This window comes from Histomonas meleagridis (genome assembly GCF_020186115.1).
Source record: "Histomonas meleagridis strain 2922-C6/04-10x chromosome Unknown contig_16, whole genome shotgun sequence".
Classification (NCBI taxonomy): domain Eukaryota; phylum Parabasalia; order Tritrichomonadida; family Dientamoebidae; genus Histomonas; species Histomonas meleagridis.
Window position 1 is genome coordinate 1,183,265 of NW_027150781.1, and position 22,121 is coordinate 1,205,385.

At 28.3% G+C, this 22,121-nt stretch overlaps 6 protein-coding genes across 6 annotated transcripts; 2 read left to right on the plus strand and 4 right to left on the minus strand.

The window, feature by feature from the left end:
- Positions 1–1,301: 1,301 nt before the first annotated feature.
- On the plus strand, positions 1,302–4,733 carry GO595_002225 (3'5'-cyclic nucleotide phosphodiesterase family protein; the record flags this gene model as incomplete). Its single annotated transcript, XM_067915111.1, has 1 exon — positions 1,302–4,733. The coding sequence occupies one exon, from the start codon at positions 1,302–1,304 to the stop codon at positions 4,731–4,733; it is 3,432 nt and encodes a 1,143-aa protein (XP_067777911.1).
- A 49-nt stretch (positions 4,734–4,782) lies between these two features.
- Positions 4,783–5,232, minus strand: GO595_002226 (cupin domain-containing protein; the record flags this gene model as incomplete). The annotated part of the gene is made up of 1 exon (XM_067915112.1): positions 4,783–5,232. The coding sequence occupies one exon, from the start codon at positions 5,230–5,232 to the stop codon at positions 4,783–4,785; it is 450 nt and encodes a 149-aa protein (XP_067777912.1).
- A 181-nt stretch (positions 5,233–5,413) lies between these two features.
- GO595_002227 (CMGC family protein kinase) lies at positions 5,414–6,409 on the plus strand (the record flags this gene model as incomplete). Its single annotated transcript, XM_067915114.1, has 1 exon — positions 5,414–6,409. The coding sequence occupies one exon, from the start codon at positions 5,414–5,416 to the stop codon at positions 6,407–6,409; it is 996 nt and encodes a 331-aa protein (XP_067777913.1).
- Positions 6,410–14,665: 8,256 nt separating this feature from the next.
- GO595_002228 (Eukaryotic translation initiation factor 6) lies at positions 14,666–15,403 on the minus strand (the record flags this gene model as incomplete). Its single annotated transcript, XM_067915115.1, has 1 exon — positions 14,666–15,403. One exon carries the CDS (start codon positions 15,401–15,403, stop codon positions 14,666–14,668), a length of 738 nt encoding a protein of 245 aa, XP_067777914.1.
- A 683-nt stretch (positions 15,404–16,086) lies between these two features.
- Positions 16,087–17,088, minus strand: GO595_002229 (uncharacterized protein; the record flags this gene model as incomplete). The annotated part of the gene is made up of 1 exon (XM_067915116.1): positions 16,087–17,088. The coding sequence occupies one exon, from the start codon at positions 17,086–17,088 to the stop codon at positions 16,087–16,089; it is 1,002 nt and encodes a 333-aa protein (XP_067777915.1).
- Positions 17,089–17,264: 176 nt separating this feature from the next.
- GO595_002230 (Nse4 C-terminal-domain-containing protein) lies at positions 17,265–17,891 on the minus strand (the record flags this gene model as incomplete). The annotated part of the gene is made up of 1 exon (XM_067915117.1): positions 17,265–17,891. The coding sequence occupies one exon, from the start codon at positions 17,889–17,891 to the stop codon at positions 17,265–17,267; it is 627 nt and encodes a 208-aa protein (XP_067777916.1).
- Positions 17,892–22,121: the final 4,230 nt, after the last annotated feature.

Consider the following 22,121-nt stretch of genomic DNA (forward strand, 5'->3'; position numbering starts at 1 on the left):
GTTTTTGTCGACAAAATTTTCGAATTTTTAGAAAAAGCAAATTTCGCATCAAAAACATGTGCAATGCTTTTGCTGATTAAAATATCAAAAAATTGTTCTGCAGAATTTCAAGAAGCTCTTCTTGAAAAGGGACAATTAAATGCGTTTATAACATTTCTCTCAGTTCCAAATGATAATGTTTTAATGCAAACTTTGATCTCGATTGAAAACGTTATTAATTTTTTGTTACTAAATTCATATATGGATAAATATTCTTCACAAATAATGGAATTACAAGAAACTTTACCAGGATTACATGAACACAGTAATCCGGATATTGTTGGAGAAGTTGAAAAACTAATGTCAATTCTTCTAAAAGAGGAATAGAACCGAATCTGGCAAAAGTCCCTATCGGCCATGAATTCACTAGCTTAGGCAGGAATTTGGAAGAACATTTAATTTTATGATACAATGGATTAATGAAAGATCACCACAATTTTTGCCTTTAAATTAATACTACTTAGTTTAATCAATGTACTGGTAAACTTGATCTTTTTTGTAAATATATGCATTATTTAATTTTATAAACTTTATAATAAGCTTCAAATTTTTTATTTATTTGTTCTGTGTTCAAACCTTGCTTAAAAAATATTTTGGAATCGATACTCTTCTTACACATAATAACGGATGATTAACAAACTTAAAAACATATCTCACAAACAAGTGAGACATTTTAAGATAAATAGATATAGAATTCATGAGTTTCGCTAGCTTCGAAGATAGCTTTGTAAGTTTTTTGAGAGAATTTCAAATAAAACAGGTGTCAACAAACGAAATGCAAGAGAAATGCCTCAGTGACCTTGAGTTAGTTCAAAGAGTCATTCAAAAAATGGTGCAAACATATAGCAATCAGTTCAACTGATGTTTTTATTTTATAAACTCTTTGTTTGAACAACATGAAACTGGAAATTACTTATGGGCAAAATGGTATAAGCATAATGAAATCATAAATTTACTTTTTAAACAAAACCCTTGCGTATTAGATGTGTACTTATAAACGATGTAAAGGCAGGGAAATACGCAATTGCAAGTGAAAATCTTGAAATCATTCATTTGCTTAAAAAATCATCAAAGATTTGGTGAAAACATACAAAAGATCAGGGGAAATATTAAAATGTTTACTCAATTGAAAAATTGAATACGAATGTATAACTTTTTATGTAGTTTATTAACCCAGAAACACGTTAATTTATCAAATCTGTGAAATGCAAAATGAATTTACAAATAATCGACATCCACATTTTGATATACCTCAAAACAACATGCCTCCTCGCGATGATACAATGTTTGGACATGGTTCATCAATGGAATTCGAACATCTAAATTCAATTCTTCGTATGAAAGAACAACAAATAGAAAGACTTCAAGCAGAAGTACGATCATTAATTAAAATTCAAACAGAGCAAGCCAAGCAACTTGAAAGAACTTTAGATGAACAAAGAGAATTAGAAAAACAAATTGCGTTACATGAAAAAATGCTTCTTCAACCAAAGAATGAAACTGAACCAGATGAATTTGATGTAACACAAACATTTACAGATCAAGGGAAAGAAGTACCATCTTTTATTGAAAATTCGTTATTTCTTCGAACATTTTTACGAAATAAGCAATCTTCATTAGATGACATTGTTAGAAATATTAGTGCAATCACTGACCAACATGTACGTGGCCAAGTAGGCCAAGCACTTTTATCACAAATGGAACGATATCTCGAACTCAACAAAATTTTTGAAAAATTATGTGATGAAAACGAATGTGAATCATTTATTAACACCTTTGAGCAAGAAGTTCGAAACTTATTAAATTGTCGACGAATAATATTATGGTCCACCATTCCATCAGCAGGTGTTATTATATCCTATTCGTCTATTACAGTAATACCTGAAACGGAAGGATTACTTGGTAAAGTTGTTAAAGAGAAGAAACGACTTATCATAAATAATCCCACCAAAGATAGTTCTTATTCCCAACAATATGATTCACCTTTTTTATCATCCTCTAAGATAACTCTTTACCAACCAGTCTACAACAAGAATAATGAACTCATTTGGATCATCCAATTGATCGATCATCTTGACACAAGCGGTTCTGTCATATCACCTTCGACTGATGACATTTTAATCATTGAATTTTTAGAGTATTCATTGAAATGCATTTTTAAGAATCCTACAAAACATGATGAAATCATTAAGAAGACATTATCACAATCAGCAATTACAAAGAACAATCAATTTATACCATTAATGGATACCATTAAAACTGCTGCCAAAAAGATTGTTGGCTGTGAAAGTTTACTTGTTTATTTTGTTGATAATAAGAAGAATGTCTTATTTAATCTAAAAGAAGTCACTAATGGACAAGAGAACTTCTCATCGATTTCACGTAATGAAGTTCCGATTGATAATGCTGGCATTGCAGGTTATGCATGTCAACATAAGAACATAATCAATAATAGCATAGCTAAAGAACATCCTGGTTATAACCCTACAATTGATGGAGAATATCCAAATGGATCAATATTAGCATTACCATTATTAGATAGTAATAATGAAGTCACGTTAGTTACTATTGCACGACAAAAAAGAAGTGGAATGATGTTTACACAAAATGATGAAATTATTCTTGAATCATTTTCACGATTAGCTAATGGCGTTTTGTTTAGTGCGCAAAAATATGAAAATAATATTGCGGAAACTAAACAAGCATTAACAAGTCATAAATATTATACGACTTTATTATCTATAGCACAAGAGTTATCTTCCGTGTTAGATATTAATACACTTGTAAGGAAAATCATGACAAAAGCTCAAACTTTTATAGGAGCAGATCGATGTTCAGTGTTTTTAGTTGATAAAGTCGTTGGTGGACTTTGGTCATTAGTTGCACATGGAACAGATAAAATACATATTTCTGAAGGTGAAGGTATTGCAGGTCATGTAGTATCAACTGGGGAAATCATTAATATTGAAGATGCTTATGATGATCCACGTTTTAATTCCGCCGTTGATAAACAAAGTGGTTATCGAACTAAAAGTATATTATGTGTACCGATAAAAAACAATGAAAATAAAATGATTGGGTGTACACAAATGATAAACAAAATCGGAAGTGATAAATTCACTCAAACAGATGTCGAATTATTACAAGCGTTTAATGTCTTTTGTGGAATTGCTATATCGAATGCTCAATTATATCAAGAAGCAACACAAAGTAAAAAGAAAATGTCCGCTTTATTAGACATTGCACTTGATTTCTCATCTTCTGTTACTTTTCAAGCGTTATTACAAAATATATCACAAAAGACAAAAGAAATTCTTGAAGCCGAATTTTGTTGGATATTTATGATTGATAAATCACAAAAAACTTATAAGCCATTAGTATTTGATCGAAAGATATCAACAACAGAATTCTCTACGCGTAAAGGTATTGTTGGTTTTGTAGCTTTAACAGGATCCGAAATTAATTTAACAATTACGAAAGATGATAAAAGCTTAGATTTAGAGATATGGAATCAAATTAAAGTGTTTCCAAGAAGTCTTTTAGGTGCACCTATTTATGATAGTCGTATGCAAGTCGTCGGAGTAATGTTAGTTACTAATAAATTTGGTGTCCCTAAATTTACTGATGAAGATTTATCATTAATGAGAGGCTTTTCTTCATTTGTTGGATTAGCTGTCTCGAAATGGTCGATGACTTATGATAAATTATTTAATAAGAAAGAAGAAAACTTAATAAATCCAAACGAATTTAAATCAACAAATATCCCTGATAAATTAAAGATAGATAATACTTTAATTGATATCATTAATTCACATAACTTCGATGTATATCAATATTCCAAAAATGAACAATTTAAAATTATCATTTATATATTTAATGAATTTAATTTAATCTCCGAATTTAATATACCAATTAATACTTTGTTAAAATTCCTTGATGCTGTTTCTTCTGAATATCATCCAATTCCATATCATAATTGGAATCATGCAGTCGAATTAACGCAATATTTATATTACGAAATTAAATTAGGAAAAATTTATGAAAATTTCTCGAAATTAGAAATTTTATCACTTTTCGTTGCTGCTTTATGTAATGATATTGGACATAGAGGCAAAAATAATATTCGACTTCAAGCTTCTCCTTTCTCGATATTATATAAGGAACAACCTGTGATGAAAACTTATCATTGTTCAATAGCTATTAAAACAATGTCGAAACCTGGTTGTAACATCTTGAAGTCACTTGATAAGTTACAAATAAGAGATTTCTGGATGAATACAATCGAATGTATATTCGCTACTGATACGTATAAGGAAAATGATTTACTGAAAGAAATAGAGAAAACTTTCGGAGAAAATAATGTAATCGATTTAACAAACCCGAATAATAGATTATTTGTTATGAAAGTTTTAATGAAATGTGCCGATTTTTCAAATATGTTAAGGCCAATCGAAATCGTTGGCTCTTGGCAAAACATCGTTTGTGATTGTTGTATGAATAATGAGGATAAGGATATGAATAACATAAGTAAGGATGAAATGATAATTATGAATGTGAAAATACAAAGCGAATGTTTAAAGGGATTCGTCGCACAATTATTAAAAATTTCTAACTCGTTTAAGGAAATAGAAAAACAATTTTTGTTGAATTTGTATAAATGGAAAGAAAGTATCTCAAATGAAAAACAGCAATGAAAAATTCATTTTTGTTATTAATAAATGTATATAATTTAATTTTGTTTGTTTACTTTGTGAATTTTGGTTCGGTTTGAAGGAACTCAGCATCATGGCCTGTCTTAAGTGTCTCTTTAGATTCTTTGGTTTGGATACAGATTATAACTAATGCTTCAGTTCCTGTGTTCTTATAGCAACGACTAGCTCCTGTGCCTACACGAATAACAGATCCTTCTTCAATTGGGAAAACTTTATCATCAACTTGATATTCACCTTTTCCTTTAATAACGATATATACTTCTTCATTTTCTTTATGAGAATGGAAGAATGAAAGTTGAACACCTGCAGGAATGGAAGTATAAGATATTTCAGATCCTGTTGCATGAAGAGCTTGTTGTAAGAATACTTTTCCTGGGATTGGTTGAGCAAGACCTGTGAAAACATATTTTTCTATTTCTGATGCAGGACCTACATTGATGGCAGTGTAGTTGCTTCCTTCAGAGATTGTTTTGAGTGACATTTTAAATTTAAAATGAAGTCAAATTTATTTCTAGAAACAAAGGAAATGTGATGCGTTTTTTCAAAAGTTTACAGTTGGTCGGGCAATCGTTTTGAATAAAATTTTCAGTGCATAACAACGGTTGTAATATAATAAACGGTCTTTTATTGAAGACATGTGAGCTGAAAATGTTCCTGAACAAATGCAAGAAACACCAAAACTTACAGAAAACGATTTTGAAATAATCGAACGTATTGGTTCTGGTGCATTTTCATGTGTCTACTTAGCACGTTATAAAAAAAGCGGAAAATATTATGCTTTAAAAAGATTAAATTGGTGTATTTCCCCTGAAAGGATAATCACTGAAATAAAGTGGCTAGAAAGAGTTAACCATCCTAATGTTGTTCAGTTTATGAATTTATTTCATAATAAAGATCAAGTCACACTTGTATTTCAATACATTCCACATATTCCATTTCGACAAGCCATGAGTTTTATCAGAGGACCTGTCATTAAAATATACATGCACCAATTACTAAGTGCGTTATCACATCTTCATTCATTAAAAATTATACATCGAGATGTTAAACCCTCAAACTTCTTGTTTAATCCAGAAACAAACCAAGGAACACTCATAGATTATGGCTTATGTGAAGATGATCTTTCTATTAAACCTGTTAACACAATTGAAGGCAATGTCAAAACTCAAAATATCGAAGATCTTCCCGAATACCAAAATCCAGAGCTTTTCCAAAACTGCCCCAAGATGATAGCCAATCGAGCTGGTACACATGGCTTCAGGGCACCCGAAGTATTAATGAGCGCATGGAATCAATCATCCAAAATCGACATTTGGAGCTCGGGAGTCATTCTTCTAATTCTCCTTACGCAACGGTATCCGTTTTTCAAGGCATCAAATGATATGCTTTCATTATGTGAAATCGGAGTAATCGTCGGAACAAGTTCTCTTTATGATTGTGCGAAAGAGTGTCGAAGATTACTTAAGATACCACACTCTAATGAAAAAATGGACTTAAAGGAACTTGTGTATTCGCTAAACCCAAAAATTATGGAGGACAACATTGAGGACTCAGTCTTTGATTTGCTGGGGAAAATGCTCGAACCAGTGCCAAGTAAAAGAATAACAGCTGCTGATGCGCTAGTACACCCATACTTTCAAGATATTAATGAAATTTAATTTGGTTTTAATAAAATTGTTTGATACGGTTTTTCATGAAATTCATTATTTATCATTATTTTTAGGGAGATAGAAGTTTGTTATTAAAAATTATGAAGAAGAAGAGAATTATTAATTACAATTTTATCACAAATAACAATAGCGTCAACACTGATTAGCATTTTATTTGGGTTGTCATTTCCAGCACATACAAACTTTGTAATTAATAATATTTTTAAGTCAAGTGGTGCATCTGAATGATGACCTTTTTTATGATGAATTGCCTAATTGTTAGTAAAACTACAAAATCTTATGAAATTGGCTCATTTCCTGTGTATTTAACACTTTTTTTTATCCATCTCAACCATATCCATTTAATAGAGCATGAAATAAGAAACTAATCCTTATGAAAAAAGTTAAAATAGCTCATATAAAAAGTTGTGATGATTTACTACATCTGCTTAAAGCAAAAATTTAATGTAAATTATGCAAACAAGTTTTTATTTCATTCTTAAAATTGGAGAAGGAGATCTATTACGTTTTGAGAATGATTTCTGTATAATATTTATATTTTCATCATTCTTTATAGCTTTCTTTGTATTTACAGGCGTAAAAATATTTCTTCTGTTCTTTATAATGGGAAGTGAATTTGGATTAACATGTTCAAGTTGATCTATATAAGGTTTTCCATCCCATTCAAAATCTGTACCGTTCTTCTTCTTGAAATCCGAAAGAATTTGATAAAGTTTTTTCTCTAATCTTGGTAAAGCTACTTGATATCTTCTTCTTGCTTTTTCTTCTCTCATTCTTTGTTGAGCAGTTCCTTTTCCACGTGACATTAATCTTTGTGAATTACTTGTTTCTTCAAGCATAATATTATATTCGTTAATGATATCTTCTCTTTGATTAATTATTTCTAAAATAGGATGCCATGAAATAGTTAATTTCTTTAATCTAATTATTTCTGCTTCAAGGAATTTAAATTCATTAATATTTATTTCATTTTGATTTGATCCTTTCGGTTCAAAACGTGGTCTTGATTCGTCAGCAATATGTAATAAATTCCAATAATCATTAACTTCTTTCTTTTGTTGAATAATTAATTCAGGTAACTTTTTATCTCTTTGTTCAGAAAGTTTTTCGATCTCTTCTTTACATGATTTAATTGAATCATCTCCAAGATTTGAATGATTAGAAAGGAATTTGTTCCTTTCTATTTGAGATATACCAAGAAGATTCCACAAATGTGTTATTTGTACTGCCATTTCTGATAACTCGGATAACCTTTGCGTTTTCTTTGTTTCAAGTCTAGTTTTAAAATCTTGTAAAGAATCAATTGTTTTCATTGAAAATGATTTGTTATTCATTAAATCTTTATCAGAATCATTAAGCGTTTCATTAAGTTCTTTAATTAATTGATTTATTGATTTGCGAATTGTGATTATTTTTAGATTTCGTTTTTCCTTAATGGTTTTAAGTTCTTCAATTTTTACCCGAAAACGTTCAATTCTTTCACGAGTTAAGTCTAATTCTCCAAGTTCATTATACTCCCCACGTTCTTCAACTGGAATTCCGAGTGAATCAAATAGATCCCTTGATATATAAACAAGATTTTCAAGTTTTTGAACCCTATCGGCAATTACATTTTTGAATGCAAAAAATTTTCTTTTTGTTTCTTCAAGTTGCGAAAGTAAATTAACAGGTTGTATTGGTGTTAGTTCTTCATTGATGTCAATTTCAGGAATACCATAAGCTTTCATTAAATTTCTTTGATTAGATTGGATTTGCTGAATTTCTGTTCTTACCTCTTGGCATTTTGACATTAGCTTCGCGGTAAAATCGGAATAAATTGCTCGAATTGAATCTGAAAGAGAATCAATTTCTAACTTTCTTTGTGTATCATCAACACCTAATTCATTCCATAATGTTTCAACAATAGGGACGATTTTCAAATCGAAAAGCTCTTCATTTGCAATACTTACCATTTCTGTTTCCTTAACGTCATATGAATTTGGTTCTGGAGGTGTCAACTTTTTAATAACTATTTGAAATGTTTTTGTGTAGGCCACTTTTGACTAGCACTTTTCTCTTTTGTCAAAAGTTTTTCAATGAAATAACCGTGGGAAACAAACTTTTTGTATACGTTTTAATCATCAAATCGATTTACGTCTGAAATGAATTGAATTCCATTTTTTAACTTATTTTTTCCTCTCCTAATTCAAAATTTCGAATTTCCATTAATTTTATTCAACAATATTTTGTCTACTAACACTCATTCAATACCGCATTTTTCTTCTCTCAATCAATCTTGGCGGTAATACTATTTGATCTTCAAATAGATTGGAAAAGTGATGATTTGACAACCTGTTGTTTCATCGTTTGAACCCACACAAATTTGTGAAAGTCAAAAAAATTCCATAAGAACTTGGCGTTTGACCAAATTTGAGATAATTATTGATTTGGGCCATGTGATTAATGTATACAATTCTAGAATGAATTATCTCATTTTGAAAATATCATATTGATTTTTGTAGCAGCGAAGAGAGTCGGGGGCTGCTGGGTCCCTTAGGTCCATATTACCACCAACCGATAACTTTTTTTGCTGCCCACCAAGATACCCTTTTTCATTCTCATTTTATTCAAATTGTGATAGAAAATTAATTTTTATATGTGTAAACATTTTAGAAAAGGAATTTATGAGTAAATCATTTCTAGAATTTTTTGGTTTGAGAATTTAATATTTCAACAATTTCTTTGTAACCATTTCGAGATGCCATTATCAGTGCTGTTTCAAATATATTAAATTAATTCCAAATATTATTTTGAAATATTAAATTATCAAAACAAATTCTAAATAAAATAAATAAATATTTTTAGCATTAAGATCAATTCCTTCTTGTTCAAGAAGGAATTTAACTATTTCTGTATGACCTTCTAAAGATGCATGCATAAGTGCTGTATCAAATAATTTAAATAACAAAAGAAAGCCAAATAATTAATTTTATAATAAATTTTATTTATAATATTGTTTAGCTAAACTCTAATTTTGAGTGGAATTTGTTCTTATAAAACAATTTCACACAAAAAATTAATTTACGATTCAAACATCCAAAGTGATTACTAATTCATGTTATTTATTTAACACAAAAATTTTAATTTTTTTATTTTTTGTTACGATACGATTCTATATTAAACAAATCCTTTCTATATCCCTCTGTAATTTTGAACTCGTTATGATTCAACAAATCTTTTACGTCTTCTGTCACCACTATCATACCCAACGGCGCTTCTGACTCCACGTCTTGTGCCATATCTATTGCATCACCTCCAACTCTAAACAAAGGGATTTCATTTTCTATTATTACATTTCCTTTTAATTGGCCCAACGCGATACCAATTCTTGGCTGAATACTTAAGTTGACTGTTGAACTTGGGTTTTCGAAATGTTCTATTAAATCTTCGCAAAAGAAAACGACATGTTTAACATTTTCTTTTAAGTTTTGTTCTTCATTATTATCCAATAACCCAATACAAGCGATTATGTTTGTACTATTTTCTCGAATTATTTGTATTGAAGGATAATTATTTTTAATTTCTTCGATTGCATCATAAATTAAACTTAAAGAAGATATCAAATTTTTAGGCAACATTGAAAACACATTATTTTCAGTGCCAACAAGTTCGACATATATTACTACAGCTGAATCATTATTAATCATTAAGTTTTTAACATTATTTTGTTGTTGTTGATAATTATTATTATTATCTAATAATTGTTTCGGTATTAAAGCATTAATTAATTGTTTGTTTCTTTCTTTAGCTTCATGAATTAATTGTTTTTGATTAGTTTCTGTTTCCATATTTTCCATTAATATAGTAATTGAAGTTAATTTATTATTATTATCAAATAATGGTATTAAAGAAGCCTTTATAAATATTAATGAATTACTTTCTGTAATACAATATGTCGGTATAGTTGGTTCGATTTCATTATTTTCGACTTGTATTTCTTCAATATATGAATAAAATCGTGATGAATAAAAATGTTGTTTAGAATCAGGATCATAATTAGTAGGTAAAGGTATAAACCAATTTAATGATCGACCTAATATTTGATCTGGTAATAACCCAGTTAATTGTTGTAATGAAGGATTAATATTTTGTATTATTAAATTAGGATCAACAGTAATAATTGAGAAGTTCGATGAATTTAAAATTGATTCACTTGGTGTCATTATGTTTGTTTCAATGTTATTATTATTATCTAAGATATTATCCATTAATAATTTATTATGTACAATAGATATTGGTGGTAATAATAATATCATTTGATGAAAGAATTTAAATGATATTGAATAAAAGTAAATATAAACTATTTCATATATAAATAATACTAACGTTACAAATATTAATCCTGCTACTAATCCATAGACACCATTTAATTGACGCTTTGTATAATTATATGTGATTTGATATATTTGATCTTGAAATGATCGTAATTCATTAAATAAATGTAAATCTAATAAATATATTATTGTAGAAAATGATGAAGTTCTAAATTCATTACCAAAGACAAATTCACTGAAAGCTCTCATTAATATATTTACTTTGTTATTAATACTAATACAATTCAAATATTGAGAATATGATAAATTTGTATGATCTTCACATTCATCTTTAATATAATATGAAGATTCATCATTTAAACTAATGACTTTTTGTGTTATTTCTAAATTATAACTAATTAATACATTAATGTATTTTTCATAATCTTGTTTATCTGGGAAATATACACTATATGAAGTTTTATCAACTATAGATCTTAATATGATTGATAATAAAGCAATTAATCGTCGAGAATTTAATTCTGCTAATGAATTTATATCTTTTAGATATTCAATGATGTTTTTCATTGATATAATTAATATTATAAATAAAACACATAATAAAATTATTGCTAAAAATGATATTGATGCTAACCCAATATCATTTGAATCTTTTTCTTGTGTAGAATGTGATGAATTTAATGTTAATTTTCCTTTATTCTTTAGATATATTGGTTGAAATGATTCGATAATATCTTCTTCTTTAAAGTTTTCAATGATTTTTAATATTTTATTTGAATCTTTTTTAACTAAATTATAAAATGGTATTCCTAATAATACAAATGCTATTAATGCTATAACTCCTAATATTATAGGTAATACAGTACATAATTTAATCATACGATCACCTTCTTCATCAATTTGTGTCTTTAAGTTTTGTTCTAATAATATAAATAATGATGAATAACCTGGTGTGTTTAAAAACACTGGCATTATATATTTTAACATTAATAAAGGAATTTCTGTCAAGTCATTATATCTTGAAACTAATTCACTTAATATTAAAGCAGCATAATGTATATAACTTCGAAGTGTTGAAGGGAAATTAGTAAAGTTTTCAGTTTCTGATAAATGTTTATATTCATTAGTTGAATAATCATTTAATACATTAATTTCTTGTATATAATTATTTGAATTATCATAAATAATTCGTAATTCTGTGTCTGTTTGATATATTAAATCTTTAATAATATCAGTACAAGTTGTTACAAATGTATCAAAATATGAAGTAGAAAAATCAGTTAAATTTTGTTGTTCTTCTAAAGTAGGAAATATATCTTTAATTAATTGTTCTTTTTCATAATAACCTCTTAAGTTTAATAAGTTAACAGCACCTATAATAGATATATATTCAATTGACGTCGAAATATTTGTAATAACTGGATTAGTTTTGAAGAATTCCAATAAAGGTGTAGTACAATAAGAACAGATATAAATAGTTATTAAACATAAAGCTATTAATATAACAAATTGTATAATTGCTATTATTGTAGAATAAATTAATGAATTAAATTTATAATGTTTTAATGAGTTTTGTATTAATAACCTTAATTTACTATGTGTAAATAATGTAGGTATTAAATCATCATATTTACGACCAAATCCTTCTGATGAAGAAGAAGTATCAGATTCTGTTGTATTAAAACTTTGTTCTGATTTAGTTTCATCTAATTCATCATCAATGAAAGAACCTCTTTGATTTAATATACCTAATTTAATATAATCTGGAAATAAATTAACAAATAAATGATATGAATGATCAGTTGAAGTTCTTTTACCTAATTCCATATCATAAGCAATTTTTGCTATTCGAATGGCTGATCGATAATCTCCCATACCTTCAATTAAATAACGACAATAACATTCATATATTTTTTGTGAATTTGGATATTTTTCAATTGTATCTAAAAAGACAGAATTTGTTTCATTAGATAATACTGCTAATGATTTTAATGATGCCATTGTTACATTACTTTTAGCTTTAATTATTTCATTCCAAAATCCTCGAATTGTCGCTATAACTTCATTGGAATGTTTCTCTAATGATGCTAATTGTTTATTACCTTCAATTGAGATTGTACTTTGTCTTAATATATGAATTCGATGTACTTGAAACAATAAATATTTTTGAAATATGTTTAAATTTGGTAAATTAGATACTAATGATAAACAAACACTTAACATTTGTTGTTGTGATGGGAAATATGATAAAAATTGTAATATGTCTAATAATATAGCAGGATGTGAATAAAAATCTAATAAATATCTTATAAATGAAAAATCAATGAATAATTTACAATGATATTTAATCCCAATCCTTAACATCATCTTTGCATGATCCATGTTTTTAAATGTTAATGAATCAAAATATTTATATTTTTCTGTATCATCTTTAGGCTCTTCATTATTTAATATCTTTATAACATTATCTCTTCTTTTCTTAAATATTATTATGTTAACAATTAATGCAATAATTATAATTCCAAATCCTATCGATGATACTATTTCACTATAATCAATAGGAAATGCATTTGTTAATTGTAATATAGAAATAATACAATTATAAATATAATAAAAGATTAATGACGCTGAAATTATTGTATACCCATAATAATAATGTGGAAAATATAAATAATATCGATATACAACAATAAATAATAATAAAATAAATATTATAAATAAATACATTAACCAATGAGCAAATGATTCAACTGCTGTCCCTGTAATTGCTCCTAAAAATGTGATTATTGCTAAGATAACATTGGGACGCGGATCCCATCCGCCTGAAATGTTATTAACTAAAAATGGAGTTTGTGAAAACATATAAATAGAGAAAATGTGTATAGTAAAGAATGATACAAATATTAAAACCGATATTAGAAATAATATAATGTTCTTAATAGAGGCATCAGTTGTAATGGCTACAAATGCTTTGCCCGAATATATTGCTGTCGGACAAATTAAAATATTAATAATGACCATACAAAAAGTTTGCCAAGTTGCAACTTGAATCTTTAAAAATGTCTTCTTGGACCTGTGGTATATGATTGTAATTGTCACTAACACAATCATTAGACCATATATGACCACAATAACTATAAATTGAGTAAGAATTTCATCAAATGATTTATAGGTCATCCCAAAGTCTGCAAACGCAAGAAAAACAGAGGTTCGTGAATTTATGGAGCGATAAGAAACTTCTTTTGATACAAGCATTGAAGAAATAACAGATAATTGGAAAAACTGAACTATAAAATGAATGACAACAATTATGTTTGGTATTTTGCTATGAGTAGAACATTCTTCATATAATGGATATAAAAAATCTTCAGTTGCACGATGAAGTTTCCATAGCTGCGCCTCTGTAGTACTTGCCACACTAGCTCCAGATCTCCCTGTTGTTTTTTGAGATGTAGATAAAACTGTTGTTGTCACCGAAGTCATCCCTGTTCGGAAGGATTTTATAATAACGGCTCATTATCAAAAGTTGGCACAACGTTCAGAATTTACAGTGGTTGATTTCATAAAGCTCTGAAAAAAATGAAAGAGGATGATATACTTTTCATAAAATTTGTCAATTAAAATTATTGGTAAATCAGAGAGCAATAGACCTTCCTATATTGTATGGCTCGAATACCTTCCTTTAAAGGAATATTTTAGCAAATTTGTTTGCTTTTTTTCCAGCTGATTATTGAGTTATGGAACCTTTGGTTGTTTGCATTGAAAGAATTGAATGTATCGGGATTTTATATTGTTTCAAAAATCTGGGCTTTTCATATCGTTTTGTTCTTTCAAAAAGTTATTTTACAACAACTCAATTTGGCTCAGCCAACGTAAAAGCCAATATTGGTTGGAACGTTCCAAAAAAAAATCCATTTTCTCTTTATCATTTTTAAAGAAGCGAAACGAAGCTATCATCGATATTAACGAGATCTGTATTTTCATGGTACGAATCATCGATTTTAAATATTCGTGTTAAATTTGCAATTTCTAAGGCGGTGCAATCGTAACCACAAAACAAAGCAAAATCATTAACACAAACACCAGCACTAATGTATTGGATTCCGCGATTTACAGTGGCAGCTTCAACTGTTATATCGAGCATTTTCGAAAGAGATTCAATTTCTTCTGGTGTTGCCTTTGGTGTAACAATGCATCCTTTGTTAGTCATAACAGAATAACTTCCAACGAGTGACTCTTCAGCAATTTTAGTTTTAATGACTTCGACTCCAAGAACACGTTCAAGTGTTTCTAACGTATCTTCATCAAGCTCTGGATGAACAAGAGCAAAGTGATCATTACATGATATCACATTTCCAAGAGCAGAAAAGCGTTCTTCAATTTTTGCAATTTCGATTGATTCTGGAAGATTTGCTCTAATTGAATCAATTTCTATGGTTGTCGTAGTTAAAGGAACAATTAAGCCGTTTTTATTTCCGACTACAAGGCGGCCAACAATAGGTGTTCCTGCAATACTTGAATGGATTATTGGGATTTTATCTGATAGAATTGATTCAAAAGATTGAAAAAAGTTATCAGTATTTGTGGATGGAAGGATTGCATAGCTGTTTGTAATTCTTGCGTATGCTCCAACTTCTGATGAACTTTGAAATCTGCAGCGAGAAACCATTGCTTGGCCTTGATTTAACGGTCAATTCTCTTGGACTTGAGAACGTTATTTTGGTATGCACTTTTAGCCGTCTTTTGGCATATATTTTCAAACCATCTTTTAAGATAGTTTTGACTAAATGGTTTGATAATAACATGGATAAAGTTAAAGAACATCTCAAGCCCATTACTATGTATGATGTTAATGACAAAATTTGTAATGGACAAATGGAAAACAAAGAATGTTCCAAGAAAGAAAAAATTAATACATAATAAAACACTTTTCTTTATATCAATAAAATGTTCATTAACTTATGCTAATATATAATATAGATTTGCCTTTCTGTGCATAAATTCCCAATTATTTTCTTTAATATTTAATGCGCTATGTATTACAATGCTTGTGAATATCTAATAAACAACAATAAAATGAAATATAAGTAAAATGCTTATGATATCAATATATAATAACTTTTTCTTTTTAAATTTCATAAGAACTGGTGTAATATCAAGCAACCACTATTTTTTCATCATAATAAATCAAATATCCGAATAATAAATAAATTTAGTAAATATTTATCTAAAAAATGAAATAAAAATGAAGCTAAAGATTCATTATATCCAAATAAGAAACATTCATATGAATTAAATAAAATTATATAAAAATTAAATAATTTAATTAATTTACATATAAAAAATTTATTATTATATCCAAAATCCAAGAATTCCCGTCATTGAATTCTTACAGAACGTTGGCGGTATCAATAAGTTTTCTGCTTCCTGAACAATTCTTTTCACATCCCAATTCGGGTATTCTTGAATTGCTTGCAACTGTTCGAACGGACTGCTTTTTAATGGCACTTGGTTCAAATGCGCCGAAACAAGTGCGTTTAAAAACTCCTCAAAATTACCTCTATTCAAAATGATTGAATCCCAAATTAACAAAAACGATTTCGGATGATGATTATCGACAAAGAACACGCCACACCAATTAGAAGCAAAATCAACACTACCACAGTTTTGCTTGGCTAAGCATTGCATTATTTCGGGATTGTGGCTCCTTAGGTAGCCATCAATTTTTTGGAAATAATTCATGATGCTTGAGGCATGATTTAGATTGGAATCAATGTTGTTGACTGAAATGATCTTGCGTAATAAGTTGATGGAAAAGGCTTCCGCTTCTAAAAGACTAAGTCCGATCTTAAGAGAAAATGCAAGAGATATACCATAGCTAATTGCAGCAAAACGATCATAACCTTGTAGATATTGACACTGGGGCATCTCTTTGATGACAATGGTGATAACACGAATAATGCGTTTTTCGGTATATTGCGCATATTCTTTTTGTAATCCAATGGCAATTAAAAAGTTAGTAAACCAAGTTTGTGCACGTTTGACATCAGAAACTATTTCTCTTGTAACTTTACTACTGAGGATTTCGGGAAATTCTCCATTGGGCTTTTGATAATATTCTATTTTTTGGTTATAACTTTGGATTCTGCCATAAAGCGATTTTCCCCATAATGTTTTATCCTCTGGTAATGCGCCTAATACAATCATCCAGGCAAGATAGCGAGATTCTGGTCTCTTTTCAAGCTCTTTCTTATCAAGGAATTCAATCGATGATTTCATGTCGTAGACGTCAAAAGTAATAGAACTTAAAGCTTTATCTATAAGGTCAACAGAGAGAATGTCTTCTTTCTTCATCTACTGTCACTTTTTAGTTTCCATTTTGAAGTTCGAAACAAAACAATTTAAAAAAGAAAAATATTAATAAATGAAAATGATTTTAAATCAATTACTTTTTACACATGAAATAATTATTGACAAAAGTAAAATGAAACAATAAAATCAATTTAATAATAAAAATAAAAATATTACAATTATTGATCAATAAATCCAACTTGTGATTGACCGCTTTCAATGAGCTTTTTATATTCCGTTTGTCTAAGGTGAAGTACACACTGTCTTCGGTTCGGACTCTTTTCTAATTCATCTACATTTGCTGTTGCTAGCACGCAATTGCTGCTCAGTTGTATTCCAACTTTTCCTTCTCTGACCAAATGCGCAAGATCAAACGCATTTTCTACTGTCTGTGCAAAGCTTAATGGTGTTGTGATAACTTGTGAAATCGGAGTGTTTCCTTTTTGCTTTAATTTGTCGCATAGCTTTCGAGCTCTTGATAAAAGTTGATTTGATCTGCGCTCATCCATTTGTTTTGCATCAACTGATTTGATCTCAGCAATGACGTCTTTTGGAGCTCGCTGTGTTTTGGCCCTTTCCTTGCGGACTTGTTCGAATTTGCCAAGACCAAATAAGAATGATGTTGCTGGTGGAACAACTTTGGATTTACGAAGAGCCCATTCACCAAGAGCTTCAAAATCAATAGATCCACCTGGAGCAGCATATTTAGTGAGTATGTTATTATTAATATTTGCAAGGTTAACTGATGTTGGACTAAGATTAACTGAGGCTGCTTGGGAAACTGCAATGCTTGTAATCGTAAGCATCGTTTCACAGTCATGTGTCATTGCAGATGGAGTTGAAACTTCTTGAAATAGTGAATCAGATTTTTCCAAAAGTTTGGTTAATTTTTTTGGTGATTGAGAAAATATTAGTTTCTCTTCCTTTCCTTTTGCCTTTAAATTTAGTTCTCTGATACTATTAATAAGTTCTGCTCTTTTTGCATTGGATTCTATAGTATGGACGTTTTTCATTTTAAGAAATTGACTGACTTTGCTCGACCAATAGAAATTAGAAATTATGAAAATTGGAGAATTCTCTCTGATTCAGTATATAAGTGGCACATGTTTTAGTCCCACAAGTAATGGAATCAAACTCTTTACTATTAATTAACTATTTTTATAATTTCATATGAAGCAATAAAATTCATGTTATATGCTTAGATAAAAAAGTACTCTACATAATGTTTATGTAATAATGATGCTCATATAGCAACTTGGAATGTGGACTAAAAAATCGTTGATAAAAATAATGCATTTTTTGAATGAATTTTAAATTTCGATAGAAATATAAAATAAATTGATTTTGATGTTATTACATTAGTAACTATTACTTGGAAGCATGTGTTGATTCAGTACTTAAAATAAATAAGTTAAATCAGTAAAAAATAACAAAAGGTGCCAACATCACTTTTCTTTGTTATTTTGAGGTGAATTTTTTCTGAGTAATGAGCACTTTTTATTTGAATTTAAAAAATGAAAATATCCAAAAAAATAATGAATTGCTTCACTTGTAAAGGTGTGAAATAAGATTTATTCTATACTTATATCAAAATTTTAAAGTTATATAGAAATTCCATTGTAGAATGTTTCAATTACGCAATTTTTTTTTTTTTTTTAATTTTTCCCCAAAGTCGACGTATAACCGCTCGCTTTTTGACTGCTGAATTAATTGAAATTAAAGCCAGAAAAAGTTTGAATTAATACAATTTTTTGTGCTGACTAGAATTTTTGAAAAGAAACCGCTCTGGTATGATCAAAAGCATGTTCGCTTGCACTGTGTTGTTTCAAGTTTACTCATATCTATTAAATCACTCAAAACTTCTTACTGAAAAGATAACGCCCGAGAAACATAAGGTACTTTATCAATCATACAGATTTACCTCGAAATTTTCAAAAGCTAAACTTTCAAATAAATTACATTTAATCACTATGAACCTAACATGGAGCTCCATTTTTATTTTTTTTAATAATTTTTACTCTTATTTAATATCCAAAAATTATTTTTTGGTTGATATTACTTCAAGTAATTTGTATTCACAATGCTTGTTGTACTTCCCAGGTACAGTAACAATGAATTTATTAATTAATAATCTTCAATTTTCTAGCTTTCTTCTCCAACAAAATGATTCATTAAAAAATAGAAAATTCTTATTTGATTTGAGAAACAATATAAAGTTAACTTTTTCTGGTTTCGATTTTGAGTTCATTCGGGTTGCTTTTGACCAATTCTTTTCTTCCTTGAATAACATTTTAATTTTGTTTTCAATTTTTAGTATGCTTTTTATCAAAATAAAAGTTTATTTAACCAAGGTTTACTATAATGATAATCAGAAAAAAGAAAAGTTTAAGTTCAAAATTATTCCTCTTATTTTTATTCTCTTTTCTATACATTCATTCGAAATATTTGATCATGTAACGAAAACACTTACTATTACAAATTCTAGTGAATATCAAACGAAGGATGAATATCTAACCCAAGCTCAACATATTATAATTTCTGGAAGTATCGAAGAAATAGAAAATAACGCATTCTATGAATGGCCTATGAAATTGGAAAAACAGTTACTTCGATTGGAACAATAGCATTTTCTAAATGTATTTACCTTAGAAACGTAACAATTGGAGATAATGTGATAAATATAATGCATGCTGTATTTAGGGAGTGCATTAACTTAGAAAATATAACATTTGGAAAAAGTGTAGCAAATTTAGGAAAAAATGTATTTCAATATTGTTCCTCATTAACAAGTATAATATTACCAAATTTAATTAATTCAATTTCAGATTATACATTTCATTTATGTTCAAACATAAAAGTAATCACAATTCCTGATTTGGTTGTTTCAATTGGGAATTATGCATTTTTAGAATGCGGTGGGTTGAATTGGATCAAATTAAACACAAATTCAGCACTCACTGTAATTGGAGTGGGTGCTTTTCGAAACTGTGTTTCATTAATATATTTTTTCGTTCCGAAAAATGTTAGTTATATTACATCATTTGCTTTTGCAGGATGTGACAATTTGCAATTTATCGAGGTATCTGTAGAAAATATTTATTTTTGTAATAGTAATAATGGAATTCTTTATAATAACAATATTACAAAAATTATTTGTTGCCCTCCTATAATTTCATCGAATTTATTTGAAATCCCCAATTCTGTTGTCACAATTGGAAATAGTGCATTTCACCATAGTCAAATGAACAAATTTAGTATTGGGGAAAACGTTAAAACAATTGAAGCTAATGCATTTTATCAAAGTCGGGTAAAAGAATTTAACATTGGGAAAAATGTTCAAACAATTGGCAATTATGCATTTTATCAATGTAATTATTTGGTAAATATCACAATTCCTAATTCAGTTACTTCTATCGGATCATATATATTTTCTGGCTGTTCCAGTTTGAAAACTGTCAACATTGAAGGAAACTTAAATATTATTGAAGATTATGCATTCGTTGACTGTTCATCATTAACAAATATCACAATCCCTGATTCAGTTACATCTATTGAACCTTATGCTTTTGGTTCATGCAAATCACTAAAAAATATTTTAATTCCAAAGTCAGTCATAAATATTGGATCACCAGTCTTTATAGGATGTACAAATCTCATGTTTATAGAAATATCTGAAGGAAACGATTATTATTGTCATGATAACAATGGAATTCTTTACGATAAAAGACTTACCAAAATTATTTGTTGTCCACCAGGAATTTCATTAAATACGATTGAAATCCCTGAATCAGTTAATACAATTGGAGATTATGCGTTTTATCAATGTTTAACATTAATAAATATTTTAATTCCAGATTTAGTGACAACAATTGGAATTTATACATTTTATAAATGCTCATCATTAACAAGTATTGTAATTCCTGATATAGTTACAACTATAGGACGTTATGCATTTTATGAATGTTTATCATTAACAAATATCTTGATTCCTGATTTAGTTACAACAATTGAGATTCATCTATTTTATGGATGCTCTCAATTAAAAACAATTATAATTGGCGAAAGTGTATCAACAATTGAAAGTTCTTCATTTTACAACTGCAAAAATCTTACTTGTATTTATTTCAAAGGGAATAAATCCCCCACTATATCAGCTGTTTGTTTTACTAATGTGCCAGTAAAATATGTTATAACATCATATTTATATCAGGATTCGTTATTTGGTCCTTTTTCCGTGTCTAAAGTTGCATCAGTTGAAGGATGTGATCAATATTTTCCAACATATACATTTACTATGTCAAATACTTTTTCAAAATCAAATACACTGACTCTATCAAATTCATTTTCTAAATCTAATACATTTTCTAATTCAAATACATATACAAAATCAAATTCATTTACTAAAACGAATTCATTTACTAAATCAAATACATTTTCTAATTCAAATACATATACAAAATCAAATTCATTTACTAAAACTAATTCATTTTCTGATACCAATTCATTTACTAAAATTAATACATTTTCTAATTCAAATACATATACAAAATCAAATTCATTTATAACTTCAAATTTAAAATTTAATATGACATTTATTGAAACAATAGTTTTAATTCAATCAATTACAAGAACAGTTATTTCACGAACTTTCTTTTCGAACACAATAACTCTTTCTATATTTGGTTCTTCATATTCTTATATTGAAACTATATTCGTTTATTATAATTATACTATTATTGAATATTCATCATATATCTCAATTTATTCAGGTTTTTATACGATTATTAATGAAAATGAAAATAATTATAATCAAAATACGAATGATCAAATCATTCTTATTGTTTGTATTTGTGTTGCCATAATTGTGATTATTATAATACTTGTCATTATTCTTGTTCGTATTCATAATAAAAAACAAAGTAGTCATGAAAGTATGAATGAAGACAATAATAATAATAAAGATATTACATTTAATAATTTTACTAACCTTTCAAATATTGATGAAGATCCATTTGAACAAGATTTTAAAGAAGAGA